General features: G+C 48.0%; 1 protein-coding gene across 6 annotated transcripts in view; it reads left to right on the forward strand.

The window, feature by feature from the left end:
- Positions 1-16,721, forward strand: part of Nmnat3 (nicotinamide nucleotide adenylyltransferase 3) — a 108,201-nt gene extending 91,480 nt beyond the window's left edge. For 3 of the 6 annotated variants that reach the window (XM_047565410.1, XM_047565411.1, XM_047565412.1), the window contains exons 3-5: positions 5,586-5,769; positions 9,964-10,043; positions 15,593-16,721. In XM_047565410.1, coding sequence (XP_047421366.1) covers positions 5,586-5,769; positions 9,964-10,043; positions 15,593-15,975 — 647 coding nt within the window. In that variant the 3' untranslated portion in view covers positions 15,976-16,721. The other 3 variants (XR_007110327.1, XM_047565414.1, XM_047565413.1) reach the window with 3 other exon arrangements.
- Positions 16,722-18,047: the final 1,326 nt, after the last annotated feature.

Genomic DNA, 18,047 nt, shown 5'->3' on the forward strand with positions numbered 1-18,047 from the left:
GACCCAGGGATCCCAAATCAGGGTTAATAAAAAGCAATTAATATGTATACAAAGACAATGTTTAAAGACAAAAATTAATACAGATTACCTTCACAGAAATGGTAGACTATAGAATACTTCTCGATATCAACAATAAAAGATGATGGAAGAGTAACTTGAGAATACTTAAGAAAAAATGTTGCAACCAACTATTTTATACCCAGTGAAAATACCTGTCAAGACTGAAGCCACACTAACTTAAGGAAATTCTACAGAATATATTCTTCCAGACAGAGTAATTCTGACAGATTCCCAGATGGAATGTCTGACATACAGAAAGAAGAAGAATATCAAGAAAATGGTAAATAAATGAAAAATTTAAATAAGCATGGTTGCATAAAAGAGAATAGCAAGGTCTAATAGGGTAAAGTGAAAGATAAATTTAAAGCAGCAGCAAAAGTGACGTGTATAATAAGAGGGTGGCAAATGGAGTTCTGAAGGCTATGTTTGCCTTTCTCTTTAATAACACAAAGGTTTTGATTTACTGTGGCAGTAAGACTGTATGTAATTTCAGCAGTCTCAAAGAGAAAAAACTGAAATAATAAAATCAAACATAGAGAATAAAAGTAACTAGAATATGTGTGCCAAAAACACAAAATAAGATAGTACCTTTAAACTCAAAATATCAGCATTCACATTAAGCATAAGTAAACCTGTGTTTCAGTTAAAAGTCAAAAATTGTCAAACTTGGCATTAAAATGTTTTCATAGGCTATTTACAGAGTCTTGTCTAACACAGAAGTATAGAGATTGAAAATTGAAAAGTGGAAAAAAAGAAGTGGTGAACATACTAGCCAAAAGAAAGCTGTTGAGTCTCTATTATCAGAGAAATAAGCTGAATTTTAGAAAATCATAATTTTACCAAAGATAAGCTCAATTCACAGAAGAATACATATGAATTATAATTATAAGGGTACTTAGTTATATACTCTTAAAATATATCAAACAACAGTTGAAAGAACTAAAGGGAAAATAGAAAAAAAATCTATGTAGTGGGAGATTTTCTCACTTGTGATTAATACAACAAGCAGACAAAAAAATCAGTAAGAATATAGATAAAAACAAAACAATGAGTAATCTTAACTGAATGGTCAAATCATTACACCAAACAACCACAGAATACAAATTCTTTCCAAGCACACATGAAGCATTTACCAAAACCAACCAAATACTAGGACATAAAGCAAGGCTCAACACATTTCAAATGATTGAATCAATTTAGAGTATGTTCTCTGACTACAAGTGGAACTAAATTAGAAATCGATACCAAAACTATATTCCAAATGTCACAGTATGTTTGGTAATGAAGAACAATACTTCCAAATAACTCATAGATCAAATCAGACATCATAATAAAAACTAGAAAGTATTTTGAACTGAATGATCACAAAAACACTCTCTACCAATGTAAGTAAAATGTGCTCAGAGAGAAATTTTATAGCCTGAACTGTGTATTTTAGGAAATAGAACCAACTGCAGATTAATTAGCTGAGCATATATCACAAGAAGTTAGAAAAAGAACAGCAAAGTAACACCAAGAGAGTAGAAGGGTAGAATTAATAAAAATAAGAACAGAAATTGGTGGAACACAGAAAACAAGCATTCGGTGGAGAAAAATCAATATGCCAACAGTTGGTTCTTTCAAAAGACTAATAAAATAACAAACCTCCAGTACTACCGTGCAAGGAAAAGGAAAGGAGCCACAAGCAGCCTTAGGAATGAAAAAACCATCAGTACAGATGGTGCCGACATTAAACAGATAAGAGAACGTCATGAAGAAACTTATACCAATAAATTTCATATGTTAGCTGTAGTGGACAGAAATCCTAGAAAAATGTAAGTTGCCAAAAATCATAATGAAGAAATGAAATCTGTATCATCTTTTAACCATCTTTTAATCTGTATCATCTTTTAAAGAAATTAAATCAACTGTCAATGATGTTCACACAAATTAAATTCAAGCCTCATAAGACTTCACTGGTGAGCTCTACCAAATACCAAAGAAGAAATGTTATTTCAGTCCTCCACATAAGCCCTCTCAGGGTGTAGCTGAGAGGAGATGCCTCAAGCCTCGGTATGAGTCTGGCATCACCTCAGTACCAACACCGCATTAGGACACTGCATTAGTCAGCTTTGTGTCACTGTGACCAAAATACCTGAAAAGAACAACTTGGAGGAGGTACCCCCTGTAATCTTAGCCAGCTACAGTCTTTTCGATTCACAGTGTCAGAGTTTAGTTTATGGTCAGCTGAGTTTATTGCTCTGGTCCCAAGATGAGGCATATCAAGGCGGAAAATCATGCAGAGAGAAGCTGCTCAGGACACAGCAACTGGGAAGCACAGAGAGAGAGAAAGCAGAAGGGCCTACAGGGAATGTGAACCCTTCCAGGGCAAGCCCCACTGACCGACCACCTCCAGCCATGCCCCACCAGCCTACAGTTACCACACAGTTAGCCCTTCCAACAAGGATGGGCTGATTAGTTTGCAGCTCTCACAATCCAATCGTTTTACATCCCTGTATTAACAGAGGAGATTTGGGGGACACCTTGTATCAAACCATAACATTCCATCCCAGCACCCAAAAGTTCATGTCCATCTCATAATGAAAGATGCCTTTAGTTGATCTTCAAGAGATCCCACAGTCTTAACAGTTTCATCATTGTCCAAAAATCCAAGTTCAAAATGTCTTCTGAGACTCAAGGCAAACTCTTGGCAGTGAACCTTTGTAAAGATCAAAAGCAATTATAGATATCCAGTATTCAGTGGTGCAGAGTAAATATTTTCATTCAAAAAGGGAAGAATAGGGGCATAGAAAGAAGGGATGAGACCAAACAAGACTGAAACCCTGCAGACAAACAGGTCCCTTAATTTCACCTATAGCATCTAGGATACCTGGGGGCAAGTTGTTCTCTCCAAAGGGCTTTGGCAGCTTAGGAGAGGCTTTGGCCTTGCCCATTGAAGGTATTCATGACCTCTCGACCAGCCTGGTTCTCTCCAGTCAGCAGCTTTTGTCAGAAGACAGTTCATATTACTGGCATGAATTCCTAGGGTCTGCATTCCAGATTCAGTTTCACCTTCACAGTTCCACTTTTCACCCGCTCGGGGCAGCCTGCACAAATGCTGACCCTGCTTCACTTTGCCTGGCACTCCCAGACCTTTTTTCAAAATCTTGGTGGAAACCTCCTTGACGGCTTAAATTCAACATCCTTCATTCCTGCAGAACCAGCAGTATATGAATGATGCCAAGGTTGACCACAAGTTCATGGTGCCCCCTGTAATCTTAGCCAGCTACAGCAACCTCTGAGTACTTGGGTGACTGAGCACAGTGAAAAAAAATTCCTAGGACCCCTTGTGCAAGCAGGACATAACTGGAATCTCTTCTCAAAGGAATTTTTCCTTCTACATCCTTAAGCCTGTGATGGGTGTGGTATTGTGAATTCCTGAGATGCCTTCAAGTCTTCTTTCCCATTTTCTCTGTGCAAAGTACTTAGCATTTCTTTTGTGGTTATGATCTCTTCAACAACCCCACCTTTCTTGTCCTCAATTTTAAATGCACTTTTCTGGTCAAACTGCAAGTTTTTATTTCACTCTGCTTTCTGCTACTGATTCTCACAGTAAATTTATCTCAAAGCTTCTAGTAAAATTCATGCCACTGACTGAATGCTGTGCTGCCTTGAAATTTCCTCTACCAGATTAATTATCCCATCACTTTTTAAGTTTAGCAACATGCAAAGTCTCAGGACATAGGAAATATAGGCAAGTTCTTTGCCAGAATGTCACATGAGTAGTCTCTAGTCCAATTCCCTGCAGAGAGTCATCATTTCCCTCTGAACCCTCATGAGCACAGTCCACATTCCTATGGGAATTCTGGTCTTCTGAGCTCCCACCAGAATTGCCTATGAAGCTCTGATACGACAATCTAAGACTTCTCTATTCTGCATCTCCAAACTTTTCCAAACTCCTCCCACAGACCAGTTCCAAATGTGTCTGAACCACGTGGTCAGGTACTGTCACAGCAATGACCCCTCGACCCTTGATACCTGTTTCTGTGTTAATCAGCTTTGTGTCACTGTGACCAAAATACCTGACAAGAATTTAGAAGAGGAAAAGTTGATTTTGGTTTATAGTTTCAGAGGTTTAATCCATGGTTGACCAAGTCCATTGCTCTGGGCCTAAGATGAGGCAGCACATCATGGCAGGAGGTATACCAGAGGGCAGCTGCTCAAGACATGCAGTCAGGAAGCAAGGAGAGAGAAAGCGGAAGGGGTCCCAGGGAAGGGCCGTCCTCCCAGGGCACACCCCCCTGACACCTCCTCCAGCCACATCCCACCTGCCTACATTTACCAGGTAGTTAGTCCAGTAGGTTATACTCCCACAGGCCACTCGTTTGACCTGCACACACTTCTGCACTAACACGGGAGCTCTGTGGGGGTGGGGGCCGCTCATATCCAGACCACAACAGACAGTAAGAGAAGGAACCACAGACCCATCTTCCTTCCTAGAAGTAACTGGCAAAGTGAAGCCATCAATGCATAAAAAAGGACACTATCTCTACCAAGTCAGGTTCACCTAGAAATGCAAATGTCAGTTTAAGATTAGATCATTAATCAGAGCAATCCACCATGGAAACTGACCATGGGGAAAAATGCACCAGCATGTCAACAGTTGCAGGGGAAAAAAATTGAATAAAATTCAATATTCTTGTATGTCAGAGACTCTTAAGCAAGAAAGAGAGAATGTCTCTGAAAGTAACACTGTCGGGACCAAGTGGACCCAGTACGAAAGGAAGACAATGGCCTCAAGGGCATAACACATGAAAGTCCTCTCGTCAGGCAGACCCCAGGCAGCTTCACGGGCTCTGCAGGGCGTGTCCGTGGCAGATCAGCACATGCCACATCCGTTCCCGGGCAGGCCACCCCTTCCACTGGCAGCAGGCTCCTCCACACCCTATCATCCCCCACACCTGCTTCATGCTGCATCCCCTCTTCTACTGTGCAGCCTCAAAATGCACTCCCGTTGTCCCACACAGGGGAAATCATGATGTTCCGCAAATATTTTTTTTTCTTGTACTGGGGATTGAACCCAGGGGCACTTGACCACTGAGCCATATCCGCAGCAACAAACCCCCCAAAACACTTTTTAATACATTTTTTTAAAATTTTGAGACAGGGCCTCAGTAAGTTGCCAAGGCTGGCCTCAAACTTACAATCCTCCCGTCTCAGCCTCCCAAGTCTCTGGGATTATAGGCGTGGCCACTGCACCCAGCTCATCACACATATTCTGACATTTTGGCTCTGAGGGCCTGTTGCTATAGAGGCTCTGTTCTTGCAACTTCCTTTCAGTAAAAGAGCTGCTGCACGTTGTACGAGACTGTCAGGGAGGCACGAGCCCTCTGAGGTGATGCCTTTGCCTTGCTGTTGGCCCACACAGGGGAGCAACCAGGCTCGCACCCCTCGGGGCAGGCAGAGGTTTCCACCTGCCTGGACGCACGCCGCCGGGTGGCAGGCATCCACCCGGACGTGCAGTATCACCGTTCTCTCCTGCCTAGGAATGTACCAGGTGACCCAGGGCATCATCTCACCTGTCAATGACGGCTACGGGAAGAAGGACTTGGTGGCTTCGCATCACCGAGTGGCCATGGCCCGGCTGGCCCTGCAGACGTCCGACTGGATCCGGGTGGACCCCTGGGAGAGTGAGCAGCCGCAGTGGATGGAGACGGTGACGGTGCTGAGGTAGAGGTGGTCATGCTCTCGAGCCTCGACCGGCAGGGTGCACGGGGAGCGGGCAGGGCTGCCCAGGGGCTTCAGCCAGAGCTCTTCAGCCCAGGTCTGAGAAGGGCCTCAGAGTCATCGCCTAAGAAAGGACCCCAAGCAACAAATTGCAAACCACTGTGGAGAGACCCACCCCCCCCCCCGAGAGCTGTAGCATCAGGCCCTGGGCCAGTGACTCTGAGCAAGTGACTTCTCGTCTCTGAGACCTGTTTCTCACTTGCGAACTGAGGATAATAAACCTAATGAGGGTTTTTTTTAATGTGAATAACTCTCCTAACCTAGAACAGCCTCAGAACCATCCTTGTTATTATGTTCCTCATTGACCAGGTTGGAATTTGAATCCATACAATAAGCTGTCTTTTTTGCTTATACGAATTCTAGGTTCTCTAAATCCAGACTTTTATGTAGAATAGGGAAAAAAGGCTGTAAAGCTAGAAATAGTTTCTCAAGATGTTTGTTCCTCTCTGTCTTTTGGAACTGCTGTTAGTGTTCGACATAAGCAGCACAGCTCTTTCAAGCCCAGGACCAGGGTGTTTGGGGGAGAGGCAGGAGCTTCATCTGTCCTGGCTGTCAGCAGTGTGAGAGGGACAGCCTCACCATCGGTGACAGTCACCAGCTCCATGCAGGGACAGCGGACTGCGGACGGGGTCTCCCGTTTGGAAGCACCAGGATTGTCCTGGAATAGGAGGCACAAGGGACAGACAGGTCAAATCATTGGCAGGCCTGTCCATACAGAGTTTGGTCTTCATTTTTCACTTACTGCAGAGGCACTTGAGAGGAAACTGTTTACATTTTGAGTAAAGGTAATCATTTAGATTCCAGGGCCTGGTTCCAATGACATCACCTTCTGCTGTGGAAGAACCAGCTAGAAGCATTCATCAGTTCAGAAGCTGCTGCCAAACTAAAAGGAGAGCAAATACAAAGTAACTGTTAAGATGTGTGCACCCTTTTTTTGAACCACGCCTTGGGATAAGCAAGACTCCTATCTTGAGCGTTGCCCAAGGAATAAATTCGCACCTAGACCATCCTTCTAGATGAGTCACAGTTGCCTCATCTACAGAGGCTGACAGAGGGGACAGAAGCAAGGCAATAGATGGCACAAGGAGTCACTTAGCTCGAAGCGATCTGCTTTCTCCTCCACCCAGGGAGAGGCAGGTTGTGGAAGGCACAGGCTTTGAAGCCACACTGACCAGCCGAATGACTTGGTGCGGGGGTGTGGCCTCCCTGAGTCTCCTCTCCTCCCCTAGTAAAACGGATGATGTCACCTACCTCACAGGATACTGTGGGGATTGACTGAGATGATGCAGGCCAACCACCTGGTTTATGGGAGGTGCTGGATAGTGCTCGCTCCCTTCTCTGCACCCTCAGCCTAGGCCGACGTGACTTGTCCTCAAAACCCATCAGTCATTCACAGATACATAGGCACAACCATAGTAATTTAATGTCACTTGACGCTTCGGCTGAAAAATGCAGGTGTGAGCAAAGATTTTACTGAACATACTCTTTATCTTTTTTCCCCCCTTTCTTTATTATGTTCTTTATTCTACCGCTGGCTGCACATTGGAGCCACCTAGGGAGCTAGATGCCTGTGATCTCATTGGCCAGGGGCGGGGTAAGAGTCCCCTGGTGATGCTAATGTGTGGCTAGGGTTGAGTCCCACGGCCTCGGCCACTGAGCGTGTAGATCAGGCTTATGATTCAAACTGAGATTCACTCAAGACCTTGATCGAAGACCCTGGCTGCAAGTGTCACTTGGAAAACTTTTAAAAATGCTCACCCACACTCCAGAGATGTGGTCTCGCTGCGACGGACTCTAAGTGTGGGTGCTTTTTAGAAGGTCCCAGATGATTTATGTGCTGCCATGGTTGAGAATCCTGGCATAGACGAGTTTTCACAGGGAGCTGATAGAGACCTTTCAAAGGTTGAAACTCTGGCTAAAATCATCAAGTCAGGTTGTTTGGGCAGCATGGCAGGAACTGGTCCCATCATTTGCTCCATCTGGTCCCCTCCTGGCAGCGTCCACAGTGGATCAATACCACAGTGACACAGTGGTAAATGACAGAGGGACAGATGTCACCGTGGTATCAGTTCTCCATGGAGCTTATTGAAGATCATCTTTCTTTTCATCAGGTTGTTCATTTTGATGCCATTTGTTAAAGATCTTGGCCACTTTGCTGTCCTGGAGCCACGCTGTGGCCATCTGCAAGAACAGTGACCTGCCAGCCCGGAGCAGGAGGTGGCTGTCTTGGCTCTCCAAAGGGGCTTCCCCGGAGATCAGTGGGCTGCTGGGGACACACGGGGCATGCTGCCAGCATCCATCCACAGGCCACACCAGGGTACCACTCAGCTGCCTGAAGCAGCCGCAGTGGCCCCGGCCCAGGAGACAGAGAGGACGTCCATCAGGAAAGCGCACTTGGTCTGAAAGTAACCATTTGCACAACAAAATCCAGAGATCCAAGATTCAGAGTACAGAGGACTTGAACTAGGAGCTTAGAGACGAGTCAGACGAGATAGCAGCCACACCTTGACACGCCAGGCTCTTTCCTGCAGTCTCCAGTCAGCTCCGCAGCCCTGGGAGGCTGGGTTTACAGGTGAGGCGATGGAGGCTCTGGAAGGGTCAGCAGCTCAGTCAGAGTCCTACCGTCAGAAAGTGGAGGTGGGACTCAGACCTGCTTCAGTCTGACCGGAAAGCCCAGACCAAGCCAGGGGTGCACCCTCAGAGAGGAAGCGTACCAAGCCAGGCAGCAGAACAGCCATGGAATCAGCCGGGCCAGGCCCGGCAGACCTGCCCAGTCTCTGCAGCTTTGGACCAGGGTGAGATCTCCTTCTTCGTCCACTCCCTCCCTCGTTCCTGAATTCAGGAGACTTTAAGGTGAGCACTTTCCGAGGAGACAAGAATATGAAGATGAATGAGATGAGGTCCGTTTTCACTATCTGGTGGGAAGACAGACTGAGACAGCTGATCGTAACTGCAGGTTGGGTTACTGGAGCGCGTCCTGCGTGCGCTGAGCTTCCTGTTCTGCCACACCCCCTCCTGGTCACAATCAGCTGGGGCTGCTTCCCTGGCATTTGGCAGGGTAGGGCACTTGCTCATTGTGGTCTTGTGATACGTGGTGCAGATGAGGCCCGAGTGAACTTTCACGAACAATTAACAGGTGAGGTCAGTGAGTGGTGGTGACTCATCCGGGTCCTCAGAGCACTTGGCTTGCACTTGGACTTGAACCCGCACGTTCTGGCTGCAGAGCATGTGCTTTTTCCACCAGGCTGTGCCCCCTCCCAAAGGCGGCCCCAGCAAATGCATAATACAGTAAGTAGAAGAGGAAGATCAAGTCGGCACAGGAAAGCGTGCACAGCGACGACCTGTGTTCCATAAGAAGGCACAGGTACCTCTTGGCTTAAGGGAGACAGATGGCTTAAGAAGCTGAGCGTGCCAACGGGTGCAAGTCCAATCCTCTCCAAAATGTCCACTGTATCCGTTAACCCTTCTCATCTTCAGAACCACCCCTCAGGGTGGCCACTGTCATTACTTCCTCCTTGCAGAACCATTCGCAAAGACCTGGAATGCAGGTCTCACCCAGGGTCACGCAGCTGGTGAGGGAACTGGGGTTCCACTCGGGCTGTCTGACTCCACGCCCCAAATCCCAGCCATCGCCCCGCTGCATTTTAAAACCCTGGTTTATACCAAGAGCAGGCGTCTCTACAGAGAGCTCACGGGGGGGCCAGGCTGTGCCAGGGCTTAATGTGGGTGGCTCTTCACTTTCACAAAAACCTAAGACACAGGCTTTCCAAAGGAAGCCACGCACTCAGCTCTGTCCCTAACGGCGTGTGTCCTTCACCCCACTCAGCACTGACTTCCGTGTTTTTAAAGAGGGAAACATTGAAGGATGTGAGGGATTAGGCTCACTTGCTGCTTTCACCCGGGGGACACAGAGGGTGGTGAGCTGGCTCAGAGGGGCTCTCCAGGAGGACCCAGATGGCATCCGCTCTCTGTCCCAGGACCTGGCACAGTGCCCGGCACCCCGGGCACCCTTGACCCATTTACAGGATGAACAGATAAAGATGGATAGAAGCAGGTCAAGACTTAAATTCTAAGACCCCTGGGGTGGCTTTGGGGACGGGAGGGCCACATGCCTGAGCCCCTGTGTTTATGCCGCAGGCACCATCACAGCCAACTGCTCCGATCTCCGCCCCCGATGGAAGACCCGAGCCCTGGCCAGGCACCCTCAGCCCCCACAGGTGGGTGTCCACCCCCTCTCTGCAGCAGGGGGAGGGGCCAGGGATCCCGTGAGAACTGATAGCGTCACCGCTGCGGGGGACTTGAATCCAGTCCTCTGAGCAGACAAGGAAAGCGCAGCCCACCTGGCTGGGTGAATCCTCCAAGGTCAAAAGCTCAGATTACACCACCTGCCACCTCTGTCCCCAAGTTACTGTGCTAACTTGGGATTTGCTGCCCACGGAGTTTACCTACCCCGTGCCTTGCACTTGTGACATGGATTACAGTTGGGGCCACACAGGGATACACTGGTGAGTGACGCTGGGGTTCTTAAAAGCCATATTTAGCCTTTTTGAATTCAAACTGTACCATTTCAGTAGGAAAGAGAGACTAACACTTCCTCGCAGTAGCTCAACGGCTCACTCAGAGGAGGAAACCTATTTCTAAGGAATTTACAGTCCATTTGGCTGATCTCCTAACCCTACCCCACATTCCACCTGCTTGTCACCTCCTTGTGGTTGATGGAGACTTGCTGCTTGTGACTTTAGGGTGTCCAGAGGCACAGGCCTTCTTATGAAAGCAAGCAGGAGCCCCGCATGGCGGTGGGAGGCAGGATGTGACGTCCCCGGGGAATCACTGGCCCCCTGGGCCAAGATTCCAGCCGTCCATCTGCACAGGCTTCTATTGTGGGGTCTGCAGCGTGGGTTGGTGGGACACACTTCTACACTGACAAGGAGAGGTGCACCTAAGATGTTTTACACATGGCAGAACTTTCCAGAACCTTAACTACACCCATGTGCATTGTGACTCATCCAGAAAGGGAAAAAGCCCTCAGCCATCCCTACCACTTCTTGACCTTGGAACTCTTTTTCTTTTTAATGCCTGTTAGTTTTTCTCAAATCTAATGCTCCCAAGCAGGAAGGGAGCATACTTCTAAAAGAAGCTGGGCATGCCACCAGGCCCTGATGGGGGAATACAGTCCCCAGATGCTGCTCAAAAATGGCACACAGCAAAATCACCTGGAGGCTGGTTAAAACACTGATTCCCAGGCCCCTGAGTGGAGGCAGGGCCCAGGAATCTGGATGTTTAATAAGCACTCAGTTCACTTTACAGCCAGTTTGGGGGTCTTTGCACGGGAGTGAGAATCTAAGAAGGAGTTCTAGCGCCTCCTGCCTGTGCTCCCTGGTACTTCCCTGGGCCAGGCTCTGGGCTCAGGCAGAGAACAGGGACAGCCAGTGCCAGCCCCTGCCCTGAGCTGGGAACAGGTGTGAAGGAGGGAGCCCAGGTGGGCTGGAAGGAGATGACTACACCACACGCTCAGGCTGAGTAGGCTCTGGAGGCACTTCAGGACAGGGGAACAGGTAGGGCACAAGGCAGGAACCAGCACTGGTGTGGGGCACTCGTGCCTGGGGATCACCAGGGCCCACAGGGAGAGACGGAGCAGCCAGATGACCTGGGAGGGATGCCGCGCAGAGGCCCAACCCTCTCGCCCCTGGCCTCCCTGCAGAGACTCCAGAATCTGCCTCCTCTCTTTGCCTGAAGGTCCCTCTTCCCCTCCCCTTCTTGGCTCCCCTGTTGAAACCCTCCCTGTCCTGTGAGGCTGAGTCCTGAGGCCACCTTCCCTGTGAAACCTGTCCCAGCCGCTGTCCTCCATGTGGGCTCACTCCCTCTGCCAAAGCCCTCCCCCATTCTCCCCAGATCCCTCTAGCTCCACCTGCCTGTACTATTTGGACTCTGTCTCTCTTTTAAAACCCTAAATTCTGCTTGTCTTGTTCTTTTCTAGAACAACTGTGCAAAAATGATAGTGTGCATGGAGTGAAAAGTAGGCTTTTCCATTTACCAAAATATATCAGTCCCTTAAAAAAAAAAAAAAAAAAAAAAAAAAAAACTCCGCCATGCTCTTTGCTTGACAAATCCCCCTCTAGGAATCCAGCTAAGGAGACTATTAGAAATTGGGACAAGGATTTATGCAGAAAGATGTTTGTCACAGCAGTTTCTACAGTGGCAGAAAATAAAAGCAACCTCATTGTTGAAATATAAAGAATGGGTAAGTAAATCATCCTGTACACAGAGGGTGAGGAATCTGCATAGAAGGTTTGCAGGACACAGAGAAACGGTTCTGAAGGAACAGAGAAAATCAGGATCCGATACCACAGATATTACCTCAAGCATAGAAAACATGTCTACATCAATAGAAGAACTTAAGGAAAGATACAAACATGTTGATGGTTTGTGTTGAAAGTAGAATGAGTCTTACTGTCGTGTTGTTGTTTTCTGTTTTAAATACTTACATACCTTCCATATGCTCCCTGGGGAGCACATATTTCATGTTTGTAATCAGGAGGAAAAGTTAGTGATTCAAAACCAGAAGGTGGAGTTTTCCCAGCCTCCATTTGGTTTTCCATGACATGGCAGGTCTGTTGCAAGTGACGTATTTCCAAGGGACCATCCTGTGTGCCACGTCTTTTACGTGTCTTGTTATGTCCTGGGCTGCGAGCTGCATGCTGAGTTCAGCGTTCCTTCTGCCAGAGCCCGGCTTTGCCCATCACTTCTGTGATTTGCTGTCCTCCTTGGACTCACCCAGAGTCCTGTGCGTCGCTGTGACCAGGAGCTCCTGGGACAGGACCCCTCAGGGTGGATGATGGCCCCCCTTTTAAAGTCTGACTGCCCATCTTTTGTGAAAGTGGTCCCTGCCCTTGCTCACGGGGAGAGCCCAGCTCGGTGCTGCTCACAGGACCCCTTTCCATTCAAACAGCAGGTGTTCAATCTGCTCCCACTTTTCAGTGCTGCCCATTAGATGCCCGTCCCTGGTGCCATCTCTGGTGTCCTGTGTGGACCCATCGTCCCAGGCTTCTCAGTGGGATGCTGTGACAGATGTCACCATGAGTGGCTGTGTTCAGATCTGTGCCACGTGGGACGTGTACGCTGCGTTCTCTCCACCGCCCATCTCCATGACTTCTGTGGCCATGAGTGATCATCCATTTCCCACCTGAGAAACAGCCGGCTTTCCCAGAGCACCAGCGAACCTCAAATCCAAGCCCAGGATGCCCATGTAAATCTTGGTTTCACCTGCTTTGCCAAGCCTGCAGCTACTCAAAGGCAGGACGCACTGCCCCCAAAACCCCCACAGACATGTCGCTGTATCACCCTTAGGACAAACCACATTGAAAACCTTTACACTAGGCGTTGGAGTTACGTACTTTGGACTTGGACACAGTCACTTAGTCTGAAAATTCTGTAGCACTGATGTGAGGGAATTTGAAAGGGATATGTGAATGCCTTCGTCAGACCAGAAGGCCAGACAGCTCAGGACTGGGGTCTGAGCAAATGTCACCGTAGGAACTGATCCACTGCATGATGTCACCTGGAATAACAGGCACCACCAGCCTCGCAGGCCCACCTCCATGGGGGCCAGGGGACATGTGGGCGCTTGTCCTTTCTAGACAAGGGTCAGAGTGAATAGTACCCCTTACGGTCATGGTTAATAAACCAAACAGTACCTAATATGGAGCTGATATGTGGAAATTGCCCCCACAGAACCACTGGGAGAAGAAGGGGGCATCTTCTGAGTTCTCTGATCTCTGGAAACAGAGGGCGTGTGCCCCAGGAATTAAATGGGCATCATTTAGCACCCGCCCCTGGGAAGACCATAGACCTCATACAATTCTTGAAAAGTCACTGATCTCTTCTTTACTACAGTGGTCAAATAATTAAAAATTATTAAAATTATTAAAAATTAAAAAACCTCACAGCTGTAGAACAGTGTAGAATATATACAATGTAAGCAATGAGACCAACCCAGATTAGTGAAAAGCATGTAGTGTGTTACTAAATAATTTTTAAATGCAATTTCATTAGTTTAAAAAGGCCAGACATTTAGGAGATGATTCATAAATGTTGAATGGATATTTTGGTGAGTAGACAGGTAGATAAATGGGTAAATGGATAAGTTAATTAATTAATTAAGGGCAGTTAGCATATATAGCACTTACTCTGTACCAACCATGCTTCAAAGTGCATTAGACTTACAAACCTATTCAATTCTGAAACTAATCCTCTAAGTAAGTGCTACTAACAGCCTCGTTTTAAGAGATCACTGAGTCTCTGAATGGCAGGGTTGGAATTTGAGTCGTAGGGTCTGTACTAGAGTGTTGGTGTGCAGCCACCAAGAACTCACATGCGTGAAGGTCTGAACGTCATCACTACCGATAGACTGCCGCTGGAGGGGCCGAGAGGTGTGTTTCCATCATTACATCTGCTCTCTGAGGAGTCCTGTGCCTGTTGTCCCAGGCATGGGGAATCCAGGGCCCAGAGAAGGGAAGGTCTTGGCACCACAGTAGCCTGTGCCCGTCTGAGGCCAGGTCTCAGACCTCTGCAGGACACCGTTCGTCTCTGACACCCGGCCACCCAGTGCTCTCTTGTAAACCCACCTCCTCTCTGGTCCACATCCAGATTCTTTCAAATGCTCCACCACAGCGGAGCCCAGACCCTTTACCCCCAGCGTTGCCCCTCCTTCCTGAGGCAAAATGGCAGTAGAGATGCCAGCCCTCCAGAAGCCTAGCTTTCACCATCTACTGAAGCTGGGGTGGGTTTCCAGAAGGACCAGAGAGCCGGCAACATGCTTCCAGCATGGACCTGGTTTTTCCTTTTCAAGAATATGAATGGTGGTGGGGGAACCCGGCTGATGCCCAATGCTGCAGGTATGATGCACATACAGATTCCCACCAGCAGGCGGCGGCAGAACCTAGCAGTTACAGGTGCCCCACCTGGAGGCTGGCTGCCTGACTGACTTCTGACTCTCTGAACCTCAGTCTCTCCTTCTGCAAAATGGGCACAGAAATGCCTACCTCCTAAAATTGTTCTGAGGATCACGTGGTGTTATATACACACAGTGTTGAGTTATAATGCTGCACTAAGCACCTAATTAATGTTAAGTGTTATTTTGTCAACATGATCTACATGATGGAAAAAATCCCCAAAGTTTACCTACCCGAAGCAGTTGTTCTAGAGCTTCGAATATTGGAAATAAGGTCCCCAACTGAGGTCTTAAAGATTCTTTGGTTATTCAAAGAATTTTATAACTAACTCATCTTCGTGATGATGTTTTCTGTAGAAGGACCAGGTCCTAGTGCCCAATACACTAGGGCTGACATGGATCTCAAATATGGCAGTGATTTGTCCAAGCCCACAGCTGGTTGGTCTTAGGGCTTTATAAACCTTACCTTTCCTCAGAAAGGGGGATTCTGGGGACACCACCTCTGATCTTGCACTCACACACAAATCCAAAGCCATCACAAATTTGTTACAGCACTGGGAGGGGGGATCCTTTTTGCTTTATTTGATATTTTGTCAAAATTAAACAAAAGCTGTATTGATTAACTCATTGCTTATAACCACAGACCCTGAAATAGTTTCAGATTCCTTCACTTGCTTTTTCTTAAGTCAAACACAGAGACATTGAGCCCTCAGTACATTCCAAGAAAAGCACTTGGCGGGATTTCCCAGCAGAATATGGCGTTCTCTCTCCTGGCAGCGACCCTTCCTCTGCTGAGATCCGCCCTTGTTTTCACAGCTGCACCCCAGCTGAAGCTCCTCTGCGGGGCAGATGTCCTGAGGACCTTCCAGACCCCCAACCTCTGGAAAGACGAGCACATCCAGGAAATAGTGGAGAAGTTTGGCTTGGTGTGCGTGAGCCGGGTGGGCCATGACCCCAAAGGGTACGTCTTGGACTCGCCCATCCTGCGGAAGTACCAGCACAACATTCACCTGGCCAGGGAGCCGGTGCAGAATGAGATCAGCGCCACGTACGTCAGGAGGGCCCTGAGCCAAGGGCAGAGCGTGAAGTACCTGCTGCCTGACCCGGTCATCGCCTACATCCGGGACCACGGGCTCTACACCAAGGACAGTTCCTGGCAAGGCACGGGCACCGCGAGGGGCAAAGGAAAGGCAAGCTAGGCGGGACTCGCAGCCGGCCGCCTCCCCTCCGCCCAGCTCCTCGCTGGAGAGGCCGGTTCGGGTTTTGTTCTGCTTTGGTTTTTGCTTTCCAGCATTTTTCATTTGTCTTATTTCTACAGTGATTTGACTCTCGAGTCTTAACTGTCCTACCCTAGGACAAGTTAGCCTGCTCCCATGCAGGACAGACAAGTACCAACGAAGTTAGAATGATGGGCAGGTCCTGAGGGTTAGGCAGCACCTCTCGGCCACCGGGTGGTAGTTAGGTGGTACACACCCAATGCCACTCTGCGCAGGACGGCGCCCCAGGGTCGGAGCAGAATCGCCCGCATGCACTTTTTAACTAAGACCAGGTGCAGCTTGCAGGTCTCCATTGGCGGGATTTGACAGGATGCGGACAGTGGGCCTTGTCAACATCCGCCTTTCAAACAGAATAATATTAACCGCAGACTCCGACATTTGGAAATCTGCTGATTTACGCTGCATCTTCCCGTACAAACCACCGTCTACCTGCCTACCGGCCTTTCGTAAAATTTAAACTAAACTCTTTGTAAGGCGTGGTCCCCAAGTGCTATTTTTGATACAGCAAGTATTTTTAACACTGCTCTCCTCTAAATGCCAGGGCCTCTGGTTTCCCTGTTTCTAAAAAGGAACTGAGGTAAAACAGATGCCTGTTTTAGAAGATGTTTGTGAATGTTTTATGACTGCCTGCCTGTTTGAATACTGGTAAAGGGATTAATAATAAATTGACATCAAAAAGTACTAATGAAAAGTTTCTCTTTTTTCTCCCTTTGTTATATTATTAATGCCTGGTGTACCTGCCTTAGTTACTTCCAGAAATTTGCTACTGCTCCCATTGAATTGACAGGAATTTAAAAGTCTGTGTGCCGGGTCCAGGAGGTGGAGGAAATTATTGCTTTTCAGCACCATGCAAATAGCTTCCTAATTCAAAGCACTGGTCGATGGCTCTGTTCAGGTGGCCTGGAAGAGGATAGCAGGGGCCTCTGGTGTGTTCAGGATTGGACATTCCACTCCAGGTTAGGCAAGGGCTTTGGTGGCCGGATTCTGTTGGTGTTTGCTCTACATCTGCTGATCCTTGACCTTACTGAGAATTTGCTTTTCCATAGTTCTACTCTGGTCCAGCTTTGCAGAAAAACAAAGGGCAGGCAAGAAAAACAGTGCTCCCCCTAAGACACCCCAATATGCATGTCGTGTCACAGAATCAATGTTAGAAAAGCCAGAGGGCGGGACACTCCTTTAGGGCCCCCAAGCTTGCCTCCCCTACTGGACTCTGCCCTCTAACATGCCCAAGGACTCAGATAAGTCAGGGGACAGGAATCAAACAGTCTTGTCCAAAAGCTGCCACAGCAAGTAGTGTGATTTGCCCAAGGACTCCCTGCTCTAAGCCTCAGTTTCTCTACCTCTAAAATGGGGAGTTTGATTAGATATCCTCTAAATGCCCTCCCACCTCTAATTTCCTAACTCTGAGTGCTTCTGACATCGTTTCTTTTTTCAACCTGTCCAGCCTTCTTTGGGTTCAGCACATTGCTAGCAAGACAGACAATTCCCCACAGGCGGGGGACGGGGTGTCTTTGTTTTAAATTTGCTACTCAAAATGCAGTCGCAGGCCATCAGTATTTGTACCCTGGAGGTGCTCGGCTCCCACTGTAGACCTACTGTTCTGTTTGAAAGTACACACATGTTCAGACTCCATGAAATGGATTTGCCTGATGACCGTGTAGACGGCAGGGAAGTGACAATGGACTTGAGACACAGGGGTTGTGTTCCCAAGACTTGGATGTGATGGAGATGACTGGACTTCAGATGGAACAGCATGTACAAAGGCCCTGTGGCAGGAGAGGGCAAAATAAGTACCAAGCAGGATTCATCATCACTTCCTCAATAAAGCCTAGTTATTACCTCATGCCCCTGAGAGCGGGTACCTTGCCTGCCGCCATCTCCCTGGCCAGTCTTTCCATAGCATCAGGGTATCAGACCCAGCAGACTTGCTGGGGAAGCCCTCGTCTCCCTGATCCACAGCTGTATAATATGGCTTCCACCAGGTAAGGCATTAA

Source organism: Sciurus carolinensis, chromosome 9 (genome assembly GCF_902686445.1).
Source record: "Sciurus carolinensis chromosome 9, mSciCar1.2, whole genome shotgun sequence".
In the NCBI taxonomy this organism is placed as follows: domain Eukaryota; kingdom Metazoa; phylum Chordata; class Mammalia; order Rodentia; family Sciuridae; genus Sciurus; species Sciurus carolinensis.